Source organism: Talpa occidentalis, unplaced genomic scaffold (genome assembly GCF_014898055.3).
Source record: "Talpa occidentalis isolate TD23 unplaced genomic scaffold, MPIMG_talOcc4v2.1 talOcc4.12, whole genome shotgun sequence".
Classification (NCBI taxonomy): Eukaryota; Metazoa; Chordata; class Mammalia; order Eulipotyphla; family Talpidae; genus Talpa; species Talpa occidentalis.
The window spans coordinates 5043510-5063248 of NW_023601212.1; the positions used below are offsets into that span (position 1 = coordinate 5043510).

Below are 19739 nucleotides of genomic sequence, written 5' to 3' on the forward strand. Positions count from 1 at the left end.
CCGCGCCGGCCTCTTTAAGGCCTCGCCGCGCTCGGCGCGGCGGGCTGCGCGCGACCGTCCCACCGCGCGGGGCGGGGCTGCGGCGCGCCCTGCGGCGAATAATTTAAAGGGGCCGCGCCCGCCGCGCCGGGCGGAACGCTAGCGGTGTCGGTGCGGGCTGGACCCCGGCGGCAGCCCCTGGGTGAGTCCGAGTTCCCGCCGGCCGGCAGGGGTGTCCCTTCGAGGATCGTCAGCGAGCCCCCGGCTTTCCCAAGATCCGTCCTCCGCCGATTCCTGGCAGTCCCAGACTTTCTGATCCTCCCAACCCCCACTTCCCGGCAGGTGTTTCCGCGCCGGTAGCCAGGTGCGCCCCAGGGTGGCCGGGGACTGGTCCCCCTTGAATTTTCCAGGTAGTGTCTCCAGGGCCCGTGACCCGCCCAGATTTCCTTTAATGCTCCAGTAGCGCGGGAACACCCTCCGCCGCCCGGCAAAGTCCCGGGAATCTAGCGATCCTTAGACTCGGGAACTTTCCAGCGCCCCCGGCCATTCCGGCGCCTCCGGTTACGGCTCCCGGCAATGGCGTCAGCGTCGTCCCCGCAGCCCCCGCGCTGCTCCGCGCCGCCGGAGACCCCGTGACGCCGCTGTTACGGGACAGCGAGTCTCCAGCAGCAACCAAGTAACGTCTTGCGAGCGCATCCCACTCAGAGCATCCCAGAACCTCCCACGACCTCGGCATCAGCCCAGGACCCCCGTGTGGTCGCTCCCGATCCCTGGGTGTCCCCGGCGCAGGTTTTGGGCGGCAGCCAGGCGTCTCCCGGCCCCCGTGGCTTTCGGGGCCCTGTGTCCCTGGGGCCCCCAGTGGTCGCGGGGCGGGGGGCGTGCGTTGCAAGGGACTGCGGCCGAGGGGTCGGTGGGTCAGGACTGATCAATCCCGCCAGGCAGAGGCCGGAGAAGGGGCCACCGCTGGGAGGGAGCAGTGTCCTCCGGGGACTCGAGCGCTGGCTACTGACAGCGGTGCCCGGCCGGCCGCCCTCCGGCCCTAGGGTGGGGCCGCACTGGTGGGGCGTCAGGCCGCCCGATGAGTAGGTGAAGGGAGGCAGGCTGGGGCACGCCTCACGCCTAGCCCGAACCCCGAGGTCAGCTTGCCCCACCCATCTGCGCGCGGCGACTCTAGCTGCACCCCGGGCCCCTGAAGGGCCGTCCAGGCGGCGGGTGCGAAGTGGGCAGGGCTTGGGCTAAGGGGGAACGGCTGGCTACAGGGAAGGGGCGGGTCCGGAGTGACGACCTGCACCGGTTCCTCCTGCTTCAAATTCCTCAGGACTCCGAACTACCAAGCCGCCGCCCAGCCCGAAGTGATGGAGGCCCCGCTGCAAACCGGAATGGTAAGGGTTGGGCTGGTGCGGCGCCGCGGGGACTACAACTCCCGACGTGCTCGGCGCGCAGCATCGCGTCCCGCGAGACCTGGCTACGTCAGTTCAGGCCGAACTACGTTTCCCGGCGTGCACCGCGGACAGCGGGGCCGCGGGGAAGTGCTGCGCCCCCGGGGAGGGCGCCGCGCTGGCCCATCCTGCAGATGGGGACGTCGAGGCCCGAGCTGGCTGAGACCTCCTCGGGGGCGGAGGTGGCGGAGTGCGACGGGGCTCCGGAGGGCTCGGCGGGGCGAGTATGCGACGTGCAGCCAGTGCCGTTCGTCCCGCAGGTGCTGGGCGTGATGATCGGGGCCGGAGTGGCGATCCTGGTCACGGCTGTGCTCATCCTCCTGCTGGTGCGGAGGCTGCGAGTGCCGAGTGAGGACCCGGGGGCCCTCTGGGAGGCCGCGGGGTGGGGAGCTGAAATGCCGGGCTCCCTGAGCCGCAGAGATGGCATTTGCTGGAATCTGCACGCTGCGGGCCGTGTGGAGCCTGTTCAGAGCCTTGAGCGTTCCTGTCCCCACTTACCCCAGAAACCCCAGCCCCGGACGGCCCGCGGTACCGATTCCGGAAGAGAGACAAAGTGCTTTTCTATGGCCGGAAGATTATGCGGAAGGTGAGTGCAGGGGCCCCCCGGGGGTGCCCGCTGACCACACAGAAGCCCTGCCCTCTCCCTAGTTACACCTCTTACCGAGCCCGCCCTCCTCTTTTAAGGACCTCTGGGAATGCCCCAGCCTTCCCTAGGCGCTAAACTCGTTGACCGATTTACCAGCCCCCCACCTTTGATCCCCCCAGGTATCACAGTCCACTTCCTCCCTGGTGGACGCCTCCGTCTCCACCACTTCCCGGCCACGCATGAAGAAGAAACTTAAGATGCTCAACATTGCCAAAAAGTAAGGCTGTGCTGAGTGTCCCTGGTGCTGGGGGCTATGTCTGGGGCCTTCTGAGGGATCAGCCCACACCAAAGCGTGTGTCCAAAGGTGCTTTGAACCCTTTGAACTGTCTTGGGAGCTTACTCAGAGCTCTCCAGCACCAGACAGGCAGTGTCTGGGATCTCTGTCTCATGGGGCTAGCTCAGTAGCTCCCTGCTACAGGGTGACTGAGCTCTTTGGACTCATCGGTATCTTAGATACCTTATCCTGTATTTAGGGGCCTCCACTTGGAGTGTCCACATGGGCCATTTCATGGGTTCCCCACACATCCCCTCAGTGTGGGTGTGTCTGACCTGCTGGAGGAGCTATCTCTGGTTTCTGTTCTCCTGAAGTTACATCACCAATCTCTACATCAGAAAGCACCTCTCTGTGCCACCTACCAGGGAGTTGTTCCCACACTAGGGAGGCTCCTCAGGGGATTTTTTTTTTTTTAAAGATTTATTTATTTATGCATACAAGAGCTGGGGTGCAGGCCAGAGGTGCAGGGGGTAAGAGGAGTCACGTGAGAGAGTGAGGAACAGAACAGGCAGATCTACTGAAAAACACTGCTGAGGGGAGCAGCAGGGAGACAGGAGAGGTCTGCTGTGCCATGTGGGTCCGCTTAGGGGCTGGCGATAGTGCTGAGACTTTAACCCCTGTGCCACCAGGAAGGTCCTGCTCAGGGGATTCTGTTCCCTAGAAGTTACTGCAAGCTTGTGTATTTCAATCAATCCACCTGTTCTGTTTCTCACTCTGTCTCTGGTGAATTCTCTCGCCCCCACACCTCTGGGCTGTACCCCAGTTCTTGTATGCATAAATAAATAAATCTTTAATAAAAAAAGTCATTGCAAGCTTCTTGCACTAGCAACATAGGAAGTATGGCTCAAGGTCCATCATCAGCTAGGGCAATCTCTGGTATCTGAGAAAGGCTGTCCAGGGAGCTTTGTAAGTTGGGGACTCCTCAGAGGGCCTACTTGAAGATCTGTTTCAAGGGTTTCTTCACACCAAAGGGTCATCCCATACTGCTGTCGTGGGCTTTCTGTGACTGGGGCCACGGCTGTCTCTGGATTCTCTGTGATCAGTTGCAGGGGGTATTTCAAGCCTCCCCACATCATGGGGGCTGTCTAAGTGCCTGCACACCTTGAGCTCCGCTGATGTCTTCATGGTCATCAGAGCGATGTCTCAGTTCTGTGTAGCCTGCAGAGGACATAGTTGCAGCCTCCCTGATCAGAAGAGGGGTTGTACCTGGATTCCTCTGTATCATGGAGTTTAACTTAGGGGTCTGCTCACGTGGAGACCAGCTCAGGAGTCTCGTGACCACTGGAGGGATCATCTCAGTCGTCACCATGACATGCAGGGCAGTGCTGACCCCGGCCAGCAGCGGGGCGATATCTAGGGTCTCCGCATGTAGTAAGGGCTGTCAAAGGACCTGTGACTGTCACGGGGGCCACCTCAGGCCTCTCTGTAACCTGCGCAGTCTCAGGATTCTTTACAAAGAGCCAAGAGTCTGTGTCTGGGTCTCCTCGTGCAACAGAAGCTGCCCCAGAGGTCTGCCAGTTGAGTGAAGCTTCCTCACAACTGGAGAGACTCTCAGGGGTCCATGATATAGAGATGCTATTCAGGGGTCTGCCCATGACCTGGCAGCTGTGCTAGGGCTGTGCCTCACTAGGGGATTCATCTCAGATGGCCTGTGACTGGTGGAGGAGGGATCTCAGGGTTTCACATCAGCGGTCAGCAAACTTTTTCTGTAAATGGCCACTTAGTAAATATCATAGGCATTGAAGGCACCATGAAACTCTTGCAACTGCTCGATTCCAATGTGGCATGAACGACAATACCCAAACAGGTGAAGAGGGCTACGTACCGCTAAAATTTTATTTACAAAAACAAGTGGGGGCCGACTTGGGTGGGCAGGTGCCTGCTCTATGTAATGTGAGGGAAGAGCTGTGAGGGGTCTCATGGCTGTCTGGGCCTTCTGCCTGTCCCTACCCGACTCCTCCCCCTCCCGCCAGGATTCTGCGCATCCAGAAAGAGGCCCCCACACTGCAGCGGAAGGAGCCCCCGCCCTCGGTGCTGGAGGCTGACCTGACGGAGGGCGACCTGGCCAACTCCCACCTGCCCTCCGAGGTGCTCTACATGCTCAAGAACGTCCGGTCAGTGCCCGGCGTTGGGGGTAGAGTGTGGGGCTCAGAGCTGGGGCTAAGCTGACCTGCATCCCTGCTCCCGCCCAACAGGGTTTTGGGCCACTTCGAGAAGCCGCTCTTTCTAGAACTCTGCCGGCACATGGTCTTCCAGCGACTCAGCCAGGGCGACTATGTCTTCCGGCCAGGCCAGCCGGATGCCAGCATCTACGTGGTGCAGGATGGACTGCTAGAGCTCTGTCTGCCAGGCCCTGTAAGTGGCCACCCCTCAGGGGCACCCCAGGGAGCCGGGCAGTGAGGAGGGGCAGGGGGCCATGGCCATGGGCAGGCGTGGCTGTTGGTCGTAGGGTTGGTGGGGTTTTGAGATGTGGGCAGGAGTCAAGAAGGGACGCCCTAGGGTGTGGGGCGTGGTTACAGTTAGTGACGGCCAGCCAAGGGGTGCTGGCTGGAAGTTCCGAGGGGTTCAGGGGCTGGGCTGGCTGGTCACTGCAGGGGTGGGACAGCCCCGCTCAGCAGCCGCCTGTCTCAGGATGGAAAGGAGTGTGTGGTGAAGGAGGTGGTTCCTGGGGACAGCGTCAACAGCCTTCTGAGCATCCTGGATGTCATCACAGTGAGTGACGGGGGCGGGGGTGGGGGCAGAGGGGATGCAGGGGCTGGGGCTGCAGGACACCACCAGTGGGCGTGTTTGGAGAGTGGCCTGGGACTCCGGTCTGTCATAGGGCCCTGATGCTGACGTTGCTCCCTTAAGGCCCTGGTGTCCTGAAGGGTCAGAGAGTAGTGAGGAGACTCAGAGCCCTTGATCTTGATGCTCTTATACCCCCGCCCTTGACCCAGGGTCACCAGCACCCCCAGCGGACCGTGTCTGCCAGGGCGGCCCGCGACTCCACTGTGCTGCGGCTGCCAGTGGAGGCCTTCTCTGCCGTCTTCACCAAGTACCCGGAGAGCCTGGTGCGGGTGGTGCAGGTCGGTGGCCTCCCTCCGCCCTCCCTGCCCACCCAGGCACCTGTGGGCTGGGACCCGCAACCAGCAGGCCCTCAAGCTGTGCTTATCAGCCCTGAGCAGCCAGTCCTCCCTGCCCTACCCTCCCATCAACCGCCTGGGGGTGGGTCCTCTCCCCAGGCATTCAGCCTGATTGTGTTTTCCCTCTCAAGACCCACCCAGTCGCCCTTGCCCCCCATTCTCCCACCTCGACCTTGGCCTTGACCTTGGTGCTGCCACCTGCTTTGCTCTTGCAAGACCCATTCTCTCAATGCTTGGTCCCAGCTTTCTCCTGGGGCCACCCCCAGCCTCTGGCCTGCCCCTCTTGACCACCCCCTCTGGGTCACCCCCCGCGGCCCCTGCAGATCATCATGGTGAGGCTGCAGCGGGTCACTTTCCTGGCTCTTCACAACTACCTGGGTCTGACTAACGAGCTCTTCAGCCACGTGAGTCCTGCGGAGAGGACAGGGAGGGGGATGGCAGCGGCTCTCGCCTCTCAGTACATGCCACAAGGCTGCTGTCTGCCCCCAGGAGATCCAGCCCCTGCGCCTCTTCCCCAGCCCCGGCCTGCAAGCCCGGACCAGCCCTGTGCGTGGCTCCAAGCGTATGGTCACCACCTCAGCTACGGAGGAGCCGAGGGAGGCCCCTGGCAGGCCACCTGACCCCACCCCGCTGCCTGGGCCTGCAGGTACTGAGGTGATCCCTGCCTGGTCCCTGGCACCAGAGGCTGGCCCAGCCCCGTCTCCCAGAAGCCCAGCGACTGCCCAGCCCCTTGCTCAGTTCCTCAGAAATGACTGCCTGCCTTCCCAGCTGCCCCTTCGCTGGGTTCCTGCTCTGACTCTGTCTGGCCCCCATGGCCTCAGCCCCATGTACCCATTGGCATCACTTTCTAGCCCTACCAAGGGCTCTGGGGGGACCCCTCCCAGGCCCCTCCCAATTTCCCGCCCCTAAGTCCTAGTTCTGGACCAGGTGGCTCTGAGGGCAAGAGCCTGAACGCACGTCTCCCCCAGGGGACCCGGTGAAGCCCACCTCCCTGGAAGCCCCCTCCGCGCCCCTGCTAAGTCGCTGCATCTCGATGCCAGTAGACATCTCAGGTTTGAGGCGCTGGGGAGGGGTGGGGGGCCATCGAGCTTCTGGTTTGGGGCAAGGGATTAGGTTTGGATGCAAGCCCGCCAGGCCTTCCTTTCTTATGGACAAAACGGGCACACAGCGCCTTCTAGACTTCCGTGGGAGTGCGTGAGGTGCTGCCTTCCCACCAGGGTCAGGATGCTGAGGGGTGTGGTGATCAGCGGTGCCTGCGTGGACGTGGCATCTGGATGTAGCTTGTGGTTGTGTAGGTTGCAGCTGCAGTTACTCTTATACGCTTATGCTTCTTGTTCATGTCCCCCCCACCCCGCTCCGCCGCAGGTTTGCAGGGCGGCCCGCGCTCAGACTTTGACATGGCCTATGAGCGAGGTCGGATCTCTGTGTCACTACAGGAAGAGGCCTCAGGGGGCCCCCAGGCAGCCCCCGCTAGGGTAAGGCCCGGCCCTCTCCCCACCCCACTTCCCTCCCAGCGGTTGGCCAGCGGTGGCATTCCGGGAGGAGGGAGCCAGGAGGTCACTGGCCCTGCCCCGTCAGACCCCCACTCAGGAGCCCCGGGAGCAGCCAGCCGGTGCCTGCGAGTACAGCTACTGTGAGGACGAGTCCGCCACCGGCGGCTGCCCCTTTGGGCCCTACCAGGGCCGCCAGACAAGCACCATCTTTGAGGCGGCGAAGCGGGAGCTGGCCAAGCTGATGCAGATTGAGGTGGGTACTGGCCAAGGGGGAGCAAGGTGGGGAGGGAGGTGGGGGGTGCCCAGCAGGTTGGCCTCACTTCTCCTTCCTCCTCAGGACCCCTCCCTCTTGAACAGCCGAGTGTTGCTGCATCATGCCAAAGCGGGCACCATCATTGCCCGCCAGGGAGACCAGGTAAGGCTGACCTCTGACTTTAGGCCACGCACCTCTGATCCGCGGTCTCTCTCCCTCTAACTGCTGACCCTTGCCATTCGGTCATATGTGTGGACCTCTCAGTCAATGATTTCTTTTAAAAAAAAAAAGATTTATTTATTTATGCATACAAGAACTGGGGTACAGGCCAGAGGTGGGGTGTGTGTAAGAGGATTCACCAGAGACAGAGTGGGGCAGATCTACTGCTGAGGGGAGCAGCGGGGAGACAGGAGAGGTCTGCTGCGCCATATGGATAGCTCCCTGGCCGAGGATCGAAGTTGTGCTGCAGTGGCTGCAGATAGCTTGATAACTCTGAGACTTAACCCCTGCACCACCAGGGAGGCCCCTCAGTCTGTGATTTCTAACTCTGACTCTCATGTTCTGAGTCCCACCCCATGTATTCTGGACCTTTTTCCTTATCAACATTTTACCCCTAACCCCTGAGTCTTTTACCCTGGAACCCCAGCCCCTGGATTTCTCACCCACCCTGACCTTTCCCATGACCTCGATTTCTTGCCCTTTCAGTTTCACAGTATACTCTGAAGCTTGGCTGCCTCTGGTCCTGGACCCTGCTGGGCAGGCAATAATGTGTACAAACTGGAATCCAGACCCAGAGCTCTGATCCAACTCTAGACGCTGGGGCTCAGGGCCTCCTGGTGGCACACATGTCAGCAATGCCAAGGCCTAGAAACCCCACTTTACACAAGCATTTTCCAAAGTGTGTTTCATGGGATACAAATCACAAGGCAGGGATCCGTGGTCAAATGAGTCTGGGGAGTACCGGCTGTTCTGTCCTCCTTGGGAGCTTGCGGTGCACATCGCCAGTGTGTGCAGGGCTCTGACGAGTCCTGCAGTGAAGAAACAGGCCTCCCGATCTGATGACAAATGGCAGCCTGGTTTCACTAACTCCATTCACGCCCCAAAGAGTTGGAATTTCTTAGAAGCTTCCAGCATGACTTTCTGTCTCCTGGGAGGTGCCTCTCCCAGGGCTCCCAGTTGTGTTCTGGCCTCACTGAGGCTTCGTTGCGTGCCAAGAGGCTCGGTGTGGTGGCTGAGGAAGGAACCTTTCCTTCCGTCTGCAGTTTCAGTTCCTGGTTTAGAAAGAGGTAGAACAGGGAGGCGTCTGCTTGGGGAGGGCTGTTCTCTGCTGAGTCTGACTTAGGTAAGGCAGCGCCTCGGAGAAAGTGACCTCCAGCTAAAGAGGGAGAGTGGGGTGGAGTAATTGGGTACAAAGGCAGCAGGAGCAGCTCATGCAAATATCCTGTGGTGGGAAGCCAAAGGAAGTCATCAGGACTGGAATGGACATAGAGAATGGGGGCAAAGGGGAATTTTTTTATAATAGTTTATCCAGATATGATTCACATACTATGTGCCCCATTTATTTATTTTTTTCAGAATTTTTATTTATGTATACAAGAGCTGGGGTGCAGGCCAGAGGTGCAGGAGTGGGAGGATTCACCAGTGACAGAGTGGGGAGCAGAACAGGTGATCTACTAAAATCCACTGCTGAGGGAAGCAGTGGGCAAATCAGGAGAAGTCTGCTGAGCCATGTGGGTAGCTCCCTGGCCGGGGATCAAACTTATGCCGCAGTGGCTGCAGATAGCTTGATAGCTCTGAGACTTAACCCCTTACGCCACCAGGGATGGCCTGCGTGCCCCATTTAAAGAGTACAACTCACTGGTTTTTATTATAGTCAGAGTTGTGCAACCATCACTACTGTCAATTTTATTTATTTATTTTTTGAACTTTTTTTTTATTATTTTTATTTTTTTTATAGAGGCATGTTTTTATTTATTTATTTGTTTGTTTGTTTGTTTTGTTTATACAAGCACTGGGTACAGTCAGAAGCGCGGGGGGGTGAGAGAATTCACCAGAGCCAGAGCGGGGAGCAGAGCAGGCAGAAGGACCGAAGGACACTGCTGAGGGGAGCAGCGGGTGGCAGGAGAGGTCTGCGCGCCATGTGGGACCCTCCTCCGGTGGCCGGGGAGCAGCCGGGGATTGAACCGGCGCCGCAGAGGCTGCGGGCAGCTTCGCAACCCAGCGCTCAACCGCTGCACCACCGGGGAGGCCCACTACTGTCAATTTTAAAACCTTTCATCTTCACTTGAAAGAAACCCCACTCTTTGGCTATCAGCCTCCTAACTCATGTCCCCCTCTAGCCCTAAGCAACTACTAATCAGCTGGCTCTGGACATTTGATGTGAAGAGAACAGCCTGTGACCTGCTGTGTTGGACTTTCACTAACCGTAATGCTGTCAGGGGTCACCTACGTTGCAGTGTCAGCGCCTCATCCCCGTGCAGCTGGGGCATATGCTAGCGTGTGGACAGGCCATGCTGTTCATGTTCATTCACCTGTGGTGGACCCTTGGGTGCTTCCGCCCTTTGGCTGCGGCTCCCACTGCCGCTGTGAACAGTGACGTATGAATGCGTGTGGACCCATGAGCCCACGTGTATAGGCAGCTACGTGCCCGGTCACTTCTGTCGGGCGTGTCCCTGGGAGTTGAATTGTCAGGACACGTGGCAGCTCGCTTTCTCTCTGACTCTTTGAAGACTGTTTTTAGCTTTGGCCAGGCTGTTTTCCAAGTGGCTGCACCACTTTACACTCCCAGCAGCCGTGTGCAAGGAGTCTCATTTCCTCACATCCTCTCTAGCAGTTGTTGATTCTTGCCATCCTGGTGGGTAGGATATGGTATCTCGTTGTGGTTTTCATTTGCATTTTCCTAATGATTCAGGATTTTGAGCATCATGGGTCTTGGCTGTTGGCCATCAGAAGTGTCCTCAGAGCTTTTGCCCATTGAAAAAATTGGGCTGTGTTTTTATTCCTGAGTTCAGATACTTTATCTGTTGTGGCTACGCCAGTCCTATCAGTATATGATCTGCAAGTGTTTTCTCCCGGGCTCTGGGTTGTCCTTCAATGTGCAGTTTTTTTAAGTTTTGATCAAGTTCAGTTTATCTGTTTTTTATTTTGTTGCTTGTTGCATTGGCATATCTGTGAATATTTGCATATCTGTGTCAAATTCAAGGTCACGAAGATTGACCCGTGTATTTTCTTCTAAAAATTTTATAGTGTTAGCTCTTAAATTTATGAACTGATGCATTTTGACATGACTAAAGGTAAAGATCCAACTTTATTCTCTCACTCGTGGCTGTCCATTCTCCCAGCCCCAGCAAGGGGGACTTCCACTCCGCTGGGCCCTGTGAGGCCAGGCCTCCCAGCCTCTTGCTGGCTGTGCTGAGAAGGAATTGCACACCTGGATCTGGGCTGAGCTCGGTGATCCATTCGTGGTGTCTACCCTGGCTGCCAAATTGGAATATAAATAAATCTGTGCTGTCCACTCAGAGCTCACCAAAGCCTGCTTTCTCATCAACCTTTCCTTCCCTCGCCTTTCCTCTGGAGTGCGTTGACCCGACCTGGGGAGGGAGAGTCACCCCGTGCCCGCCCCTGCCCCTGCCCGCAGGACGTTAGTCTGCACTTCGTGCTCTGGGGCTGCCTGCACGTCTACCAGCGCATGATTGACAAGGCAGAGGACGTGTGCCTGTTCGTGGCCCAGCCAGGGGAGCTCGTGGGGCAGCTAGCGGTGCTCACAGGCGAGCCCCTCATCTTCACGCTGCGTGCCCAGCGCGACTGCACCTTCCTACGGATCTCCAAGTCCGACTTCTATGAGTATGACCGGGCTCGATGTCAGGGTAGAACTTGGGTAGAACTTGGAACTCCCTGGCCCAGCTCCATTTAGCCCCTGGAGAGGGCACCCCTCTGGATGTCCACTGCCTTTCCAGGGCAGATTCGAGCCCTCCCCCGCCACCTTCAGGCCTCCCTCTCCCCTTCCTGAGGGCTTTCCAGGGTGCCCCAGCCCACGCACACCCGCCCTTGCCTGCAGGATCATGCGTGCACAGCCCAGCGTGGTGCTGAGCGCCGCGCACACCGTGGCCGCGAGGATGTCGTCCTTTGTGCGCCAGATGGACTTTGCCATCGACTGGACAGCAGTGGAAGCGGGCCGTGCGCTTTACAGGTGTGGCCTCCACTCCCGCCCGCGGCTCAGGCCCTGCCGCAGCAGGCCCAGCCACTCACCTTCCTCCTCCCCCAGGCAGGGTGACCGCTCGGACTGTACCTACATCGTGCTCAACGGGCGACTGCGCAGCGTCATCCAGCGGGGCAGTGGCAAGAAGGAGCTGGTGGGGGAGTATGGCCGTGGGGACCTCGTGGGCGTGGTGAGCCCCCACCCACTGTCCTCGGCCTTTTCCCTCCTTCCCTGGGGGTGCGGAGCACAAAGGGCAGTCTCCTAGGGGTGGGGAATCTGCTCTGACTTGGCCCTCAGATCTTTCTCCATCAAAAAGGGGGGCTTCTGCCCAGCATGGATCCCTGTCCTCACCCTCCACCCAGAATTGTTTCCCCGACCCCATTTTGGGGAACTCTCTGGGTATAGAGGCAGTACCTCTGCACCTCGCCGTCTTCCTCTCCCCTCCCCTGACCCAAGCAGCCCTGGTCACGCACGCCGCCCCTAGGTGGAGGCGCTCACGCGGCAGTCACGTGCTACCACAGTGCATGCAGTGCGCGACACAGAGCTGGCCAAGCTCCCCGAGGGCACCCTGGGCCACATCAAGCGCCGCTACCCACAGGTGCCTCCACATGGTGTGGGCTGAACTCCTGGTGGGGGTAGAACCAGAGGGGCCAGGGACCAGTGTGAGGGTGGGGGCCTGAGTACAGGTGGACCTCCAAGGGAGGAGGCAGAGTCGCCAGGTGAAGGTGGGCACTTGGTGTGGGGCCCAGATAATGAGGGTCCAGGTGCCCCAGTAGAGGGAAAGGTGGGGTCAAACAGTTGCCCTTCCAGCCTCACTGGACCTCCTGCCTCCACTTCCCCAGGTCGTGACTCGCCTCATCCACCTGCTGAGCCAGAAAATCCTGGGGGATTTGCAGCAGCTGCAAGGGCCCTTCCCCGGTGAGGGCCAGTTGACTCCAGGGAGTGCTGGGGGATGTAGTCCAATGCCTGGAATGTGCTGGAAGAGGAACCCTGAATCCAGGACATGTTGGGAAACGGAGTCCAGCATGTAAATTGTGCTCTGGGTGGAATTTGAAGCAAGAAATGAGACCCAGCTTCCAGGGCATGCTGGGAAGCAAAGGCATAAACCAGGACCTGCTTGGTGGTGGAGTCTAGCGTGGCTGTCCTGCTGAGGGACGGGGCCTGGGGGGACTTAGTTCTGGAGTCAGGTCAGTGGGCGTGAACTCCACATCCTGCCACACTGGGAGAGGGGTCCTGATCAGAGCATGCTGGGAAGGGAGTTCATGGGCGGGTGTTTTGTGCCCTGGACTGGTTGGGAAGGGGGTTACTGGGAGGCATGGTCTCTGGCCCAGGGCATGCTGGGAGGCTCGGTGTCTGTGAGCTCAGGCACCCAGGGACATCAAATCTGATGTGTACTGGAATGTAAGCCTGAGGGTCTGCGTCTAAGCAGCCCTGCCCTCCACCAGCCCTGCACCCCAGAACTTCCTCAGACCCTGGGTCTTCCCCAGATATCCCCCCACCCAGTCTCACATACGAAAGCTTGCTCACACCCACCTGGCATCCCTCCACAGCTGGGGCGGCTGTGGAGCAGGGCGTTAAGGTCTCTGACCCTGAGAGCCTGTTGACTCTGCTATAAAGGAATTTTCCACTGAGCGTCCAGTTTGTTCTACGCACTGAGCCCCAACCCCTTGGGCGAGTAGGACATGGCAGACCGGGCCTGCCTGGCACAGCTCATCCTTTGGGGTCCACAGGTTCGGGGCTAGGCATGCCCCCTCACTCGGAGCTCACCAATCCGGCCAGCAACCTGGCAACAGTGGCCATCCTGCCCGTGTGCGCCGAGGTGCCCATGGTGGCGTTCACGCTGGAGCTGCAGCATGCATTGCAGGCAATCGGTCAGTCTGGGGAGGGGCCTGCGTGACAGCCCCGGCCTGTGGGGGACACATGTGGTGGACGTAGGCCGTGAGTGGAGGTGCCTGGTGGCCAGCGGGGGTGCGGAACAGCTGTGGGAGGAGAGAGGGGTATTTTCTCATGGAAGAGGCCCCCAGCGCTGTTGAACTTGCTTCCTGACCTCCCTGCCCATCCTCAGGCCCCACCCTCCTCCTCAACAGCGACATCATCCGGGCCCGCCTAGGAGCCTCTGCACTGGACAGGTGTGTGCTGGGGGCTGGTGGGGGGTCGGCTTGACGTCTGGGGGTCTTTCATATCACAGGCTGGTTTGAGTCCAGCCTGTGAACCAAGGGGCATGCTTCCTCCCGTCTGGTCAGTGGGGTACAGTGGGACGAATCCAGAATGCATCCCTTGAAGGCACAGATGTGTTGTGGGGGCCTGGGTGTCCGAGCTGAGTGCTCACAGCAGTGGGCCACATGGTTCTGGGGGGCGGGAGCGCCCAGGCCAGCCCGAGCTGACCCCCGCACCCCGCGCCAGCATCCAGGAGTTCCGGCTGTCAGGGTGGCTGGCGCAGCAGGAGGACGCCCACCGCATCGTGCTCTACCAGACCGACATGTCTCTGACCCCCTGGACTGTGCGCTGCCTGCGCCAGGCCGACTGCATCCTCATCGTGGGCCTGGGTGACCAGGACCCCACGCTCGGCCAGGTCTGCAGACCGTCACAGCCCCACCGGTCTCTGGGCTCCCGTGCGGCTCACTTGAGCCCTCGCCCTGGGCTAGGTGACCAAGGGCCCAGGCTTGGCGGGGTGGGGGAGCGGGAGGAAGGGGCCAGCGGTCGTGACGTCCGCCCCCTGCTCCCCGCAGCTGGAGCAGATGCTGGAGAACACGGCGGTCCGTGCCCTCAAGCAGCTGGTGCTGCTGCACCGGGAGGAGGGCGCAGGCCCCACGCGCACGGTCGAGTGGCTGAACATGCGCAGCTGGTGCTCGGGGCACCTGCACCTGCGCTGCCCGCGCCGCCTCTTCTCACGCCGCAGCCCCGCCAAGCTGGTGAGCGGCGGGGCCGGTCCCTTTGTACTTTCCAGGGGTGGGTCCTGGAGACCCTGGGGGTGGTGCTGGGGCCCTGCTGGGGGTTCAGATGCTGCCTCCTGCACCCCACCCCACGGGCCCTCTCCTCCCCGTGTCCAGCACGAGCTCTACGAGAAGGTGTTCTCGAGGCGCGCCGACAGGCACAGCGACTTCTCCCGCCTGGCGCGGGTGCTCACGGGAAACACCATCGCCCTGGTGCTGGGCGGCGGCGGGGCCAGGTGAGCCGTGGGGCCAGCTCTGCCAGGAGGGTCGGGGTGCCTGAGGGTGAGACTCCCAACGGGGCAGGCCTGTACCCTGTTCATTGACTGGGGGGTGGGGTGAAGACCTCCTGGGGGCGGAGCCTAGGAGAGCCCCAGCCTAACACGGGTCCCTTCCCCCCTGCAGGGGCTGCTCACACATCGGGGTACTGAAGGCATTGGAGGAGGCAGGCGTCCCGGTTGACCTGGTGGGCGGAACATCCATTGGCTCCTTCATCGGGGCCCTGTATGCCGAGGAGCGAAGTGCCAGCCGCACCAAGCAGCGGGCCCGGGAGTGGGCCAAGGTGCATGCTCCCCCATACCTGGGCCCTGTGGGGTGCCCCCAGGGCCCCCCATGACCCCTCTATGACTTCTGGCCCAGCGCCCAACCCCAGCTCAGCCAGCAGCCCTGGCGATGACCTTGAGAGACCACACTGCATCGCTGAATTTTCCTTGCTCGCTCTCAACTTGTGGCCCCTCTGTGACCCCCGTGGCTCCTGCCTGACCCCAGCTGACCCCTTCTCCTAGAGTATGACCTCAGTGCTAGAGCCTGTGCTGGACCTCACCTACCCCGTCACCTCCATGTTCACGGGCTCCGCCTTCAACCGCAGCATCCACCGTGTCTTCCAGGACAAGCAGATTGAGGTGCGCCACCCCCCCCACGTCCACACTGCCCCTCCCCACGAATCCCCACTCCAACCCACCTCAGTCTCCTCCCGCAGGACCTGTGGCTGCCGTACTTCAATGTGACCACAGACATCACTGCCTCAGCCATGCGTGTCCACAAGGATGGTAAGTGTCCCGCTGACCCACAGCCTACTGACCGAGTGGGAGAGGGCACAGGTGGGAGGGGGCAGCCGAGCACCAGGGACATTAACACGCGTGACCATCTGCTCTGGCCTGATTGCTGACCACTAACCATCACCCACTAATGCCCAGAGGCCCCAGGTATGTCTGTCCTCAGGGTGGGAGCCAGGAGGCCCGTTAGGCACCTCACCCCTCACGCCGTCCCTGCAGGCTGCGTGTGGCGCTATGTCCGGGCCAGTGCCTCCTACTGCCCCTACCTGCCCCCGCTCTGCGACCCCAAGGACGGGCACCTGCTGGTGGACGGGTGCTACGTCAACAACGTGCCAGGTCAGCAAACCCACCAGGCTGGCCGGGCCCCGAGCGTGCCTGAGCGTGTCTGTGCGTGTCTGTGTCTGTGTGTCCCGCTGGGCAGGCTCCCTGTGGCGATACGTGCGTGCCAGCATGACGCTCTCGGGCTACCTGCCCCCGCTGTGCGACCCCAAGGACGGGCACCTGCTCATGGACGGCGGCTACATCAACAACCTGCCAGGCAAGTGGCTGCCCGCTCGCACACACCGCCAGCACCAGACACGCGGGCAGAGGGTCGGTGAGGCAGAGGGAGGTCAGAGACCCACATGGGCAGACACGCACACTGCCTAGCAGGCCACATGTGCCCAAGACAGGCATACGTGCTGGTGTGCCTGTGTGTGTCAGCCCCAAGTGCACACACGTTGACATGTGTGCCCGGCCGCAGCATGTGGGTAGACAGGAGCCCCTCCAGGCGGGCACACCGTTGCTCTCTGGGTGGGAGGGGTCCCCGTACCTAGTCAGACCTGGGAACGCCTGCACCGGCAGGATAGGCCAGACCCTCATGTGCCCATCTGCCCACGCTTGCCCTGCACACCCCTCACACGCGTGCTCCTGTCCTCACACACAAGGGGGCGCCTGCCTGACCCAGTTCAGTTTTCTTTCACACCCACTGGCTGGAACCATGTAGATGAGCGGTGGGGTGAGGTGTGCACAAGTACACATAGGCTAGTTACACACACACACTCTCACACTTACACACTCACACACTGGTGGGGTTAGAGGCTGGGAGTGGGCCAACTACACCCCATGGGCCAAATCAGACCCCAGCCTTTGCAAATACAGTTTTATCAGCACATGGCCTGCCCAGACGTTCCTGCATGGCCTATGCCCTCTATGCATGTGGCAGGGCCAAGCAGTGGGGTGGACGCCCGCAAAGCAGACATCATTTTCTTTGTGGCCCTTTACAGAAAGCCCGTTGGTCCCTCCCTGTGATGCTCCATAGAGGTGTATTCACTCACAGGGCTCCAGGGGCACATGCAACACAGGCGTGCGTGGTGGGCACTTACAGGAAACACACGCTGGCCTTGAGCTAGGCATGCGTGGACTGAAATGAGTTTGCAGGCCCCGGTGTGACAGAGATGCAGGCAGACCCAGAGGTCGGTGTGTTCACAAACACACAGACAGGCGCACGCAGGTGATGGGGGTGCATGCAGGCTCATGCAGGGGCACAGATGTGGGCACGTGTCCCCTTCCCCACACACACGCACATGCTCATGCAGTGCACAGGTGACCCTTTATGGGGACTGTGTCTTTGGGGGCTGTCCCCACCCCTCCGGGGCCTCACTGGGGCACACAGACCATGTACCCATGGACACGCCACATCCTCGTGGGGCCACCACCCCGGCCTCACCTCTGCCCAGGGCTTCCCTGAATTCCCTGTGTCCCTGCCCTTTGCTGTCTCTCGCTCCACCCCACATCCCTCTCCCCACCCAGATTCAAAGCTCCTGATGTCTTCACTCTCAGGTCTCTCTGCATCTCTCACCTCTGTCTTCCTATCTCTGATGCATACATCTTTGCCCCTGGGATCCTTATAACTGTACATGTCACTCTCCTTCCACACCGCTGTCCCCTTCCACATGACCTTGTGTCTTTTCCTAGGGACTTTGCCCCTCTCTCTCCATCTCCTCCATCTGTTCTAGGTCTGGTTCCCCAGACCTAAAATTCCAGCAGCCTCCATGCCCCGCCCCAACCTCATTGACATCTATTTCCATGCCGTTTGCATGCCAGCATGTTGTCTGCATGGGTTTTTCTGTATGACCATTTGCATGAGGGTGTTTGTGGGACTGGGTTGAACTTCCCTGCCCTGGGCCCTGATGGAGAGCAGCCTGCTGACCCCCTGGCCCCACAGCGGACATCGCTCGCAGCATGGGTGCCAAGACGGTCATTGCCATCGACGTCGGGAGCCAGGATGAGACAGACCTCAGCACCTATGGGGACAGCCTGTCTGGCTGGTGGCTGCTGTGGAAGCGGCTGAACCCCTGGGCAGACAAGATCAAGGTTCCAGACATGGCCGAGATCCAGTCTCGCCTGGCCTACGTGTCCTGTGTGCGGCAGCTGGAGGTTGTCAAGTCTAGTTCCTACTGCGAGTACCTTCGCCCGCCCATTGACTGCTTCAAGACCATGGACTTCGGGAAGTTCGACCAGATCTATGTGAGCGGGTGGGAGTGGCACGGTGCCAGCGTGGTGACCTTGCAAAGCTTTACCACTTAAAGCCCAGAGCAACACGAGGGGAAGGATTCCAGGGCTCCATTCCCAACTGAAATCTGTGGAAAGCAGAGTAGCGATTCACTAGTGACGTCTGCAAGGGCAAGGGTGTGGCAAGGGGTCTGTGCTTGCATGTGCTATGTGTGAATTGAGTTTTTTGTCAGCTGCACTGCCTAAAGCTGTGTGTAGAGATTTCTACCTAACATAGCTTCTGCATTTGTGGTCAATTAATGATGACCGCAAGTCTGGGAGAGCAATGGAGGAATGTGTGTGTCACATACCACTGACCCTATTCATATCCATTCCAACTGAAACTGATTAGTAGCTGCCACCCAGCGCCCTGACTGAAAACATCTGGTGCCCTTTCAGCCTCACTGGGAAAGCATCAGTAATGGATTAGTGATGTCTGTTACGGGCATGAGAGATGGCGATGTCCATGCGTTCACTGCATATTTGCAGACCTTGAATTAAGTTTGCACACCACCATCTCATGACATTTAGCACCTGGCATGCTGCATGGGGCTGATTGGGAAAGAATGTGAAAAGATTGATTGGTAATGTCTGGCAAGGACACAGTATGAAAGATCTAGGGTGAATGTGCTACATGTGGCTGACTAGGTTTAGTTTCAAATGTTAGCCACCCCCAGAGATCAGACTTTTGAGGGTCCAGAGAAGGGGCAGGTAGAATGGGGACAAGCAGAGAGGACAAGGTGCAGCACATCTGGGGGATTGCAGGCATAGCCCCAGCCCCCTTGCTTCCTGCAGGATGTGGGCTACCAGTATGGAAAGGCCGTGTTTGGCGGCTGGACCCGGGGCGACATCATTGAAAAGATGCTCACCGACCGGCGGTCTGCCGACCTTAATGAGAGCCGCCGCGCAGATGTAAGCTCATGACCTCCCCTGGGGGGTGATTCTAACAGGAGTTCATCCAGCCCTTCCGAGTCTACCCCAAATCCCAGGTGAATCCAGACCTCTCTGGGTTTCACAAAGCCCCTTAGACCATAGAGCTCTCCCCCGGGACCTCTGAACCCCCAAAACTCCACTGACCAGACCCCTCAGACCCTGTCTGTGCTGCCCTGTAGGTGCTCACCTTCCCTACCTCTGGCTTCACCGACTTGGCCGAGATTGTTTCCCGAATTGAGCCACCCACAAGCTATGTGTCTGACGGCTGTGCCGATGGTGAGGGGCCGAGGGCACCCTGGGAGGTGGGGCGTGATGGAGGTGTTAGGCTCCTCATGTCCCTTCACTGGCTCCCACTCCGATTACAGGGGAGGAATCTGACTGCCTGACGGAGTATGAGGAGGACGCGGGCCCTGACTGCTCACGGGACGAGGGGGGCTCCCCTGAGGGTGCGAGCCCCAGCACCGCCTCGGAGATGGTGAGAGTGGGCAGCCCGGGGCCCCAGGGGATGGAGGGGTGACATGCCTGACACGTGCTGGGTGACGTGTCCTGTATCTGTGCCCCAATGTGTGTGCCCTCCTGTCCTTACAGGAGGAAGATAAGTCGGTTCTGCGGCACCGGCGCTGCCTGCCCCAGGACCCCCCCGGCTCAGCTACTGAGGCCTGAGCACCTCCGGAGGGGTGGCCCATCGCCGGGCTGGGTAGGCCCCGTGGGGGCAGCTCACCTCCCCTCTGCCTGCTGCTATGCCTGTACCTCCCTGGGTCTCCTTGACTCCTGGTCCCAGGACCCACACACTGGACTGCCCGCCCCATGGGGGTGGAAAGCACTGCACTGATGATGACCTTTGATGCCCCCAATAAACCTTCCCCTCTTGAAAGTGACCTCATG

At 60.0% G+C, this 19739-nt stretch overlaps 1 protein-coding gene across 5 annotated transcripts; it reads left to right on the forward strand.

Moving 5' to 3' along the window:
* The first annotated feature begins 155 nt into the window (after positions 1–155).
* On the forward strand, positions 156–19739 carry PNPLA6 (patatin like phospholipase domain containing 6). Of its 5 annotated transcripts, none has more exons than XM_037504812.2 (34): positions 156–181; positions 1298–1361; positions 1679–1766; positions 1922–2004; positions 2184–2281; positions 4312–4452; positions 4534–4693; positions 4970–5050; positions 5275–5403; positions 5784–5864; positions 5950–6106; positions 6429–6512; positions 6826–6935; positions 7039–7206; positions 7291–7368; positions 10844–11049; positions 11264–11395; positions 11471–11594; positions 11889–12002; positions 12247–12322; positions 13135–13275; positions 13470–13533; positions 13808–13976; positions 14134–14316; positions 14455–14573; positions 14740–14896; positions 15120–15236; positions 15314–15383; positions 15811–15927; positions 17596–17897; positions 18717–18833; positions 19034–19130; positions 19220–19329; positions 19443–19739. In XM_037504812.2, the coding sequence occupies exons 2-34, from the start codon at positions 1335–1337 to the stop codon at positions 19515–19517; spliced, it is 3975 nt and encodes a 1324-aa protein (XP_037360709.1). In that variant the 5' UTR covers positions 156–181; positions 1298–1334; the 3' UTR covers positions 19518–19739. The 5 variants fall into 5 exon arrangements, with proteins under 5 accessions (XP_037360709.1, XP_037360707.1, XP_037360708.1 ...); XM_037504810.2 differs by having other exon boundaries at positions 159–655; XM_037504811.2 differs by having other exon boundaries at positions 159–343.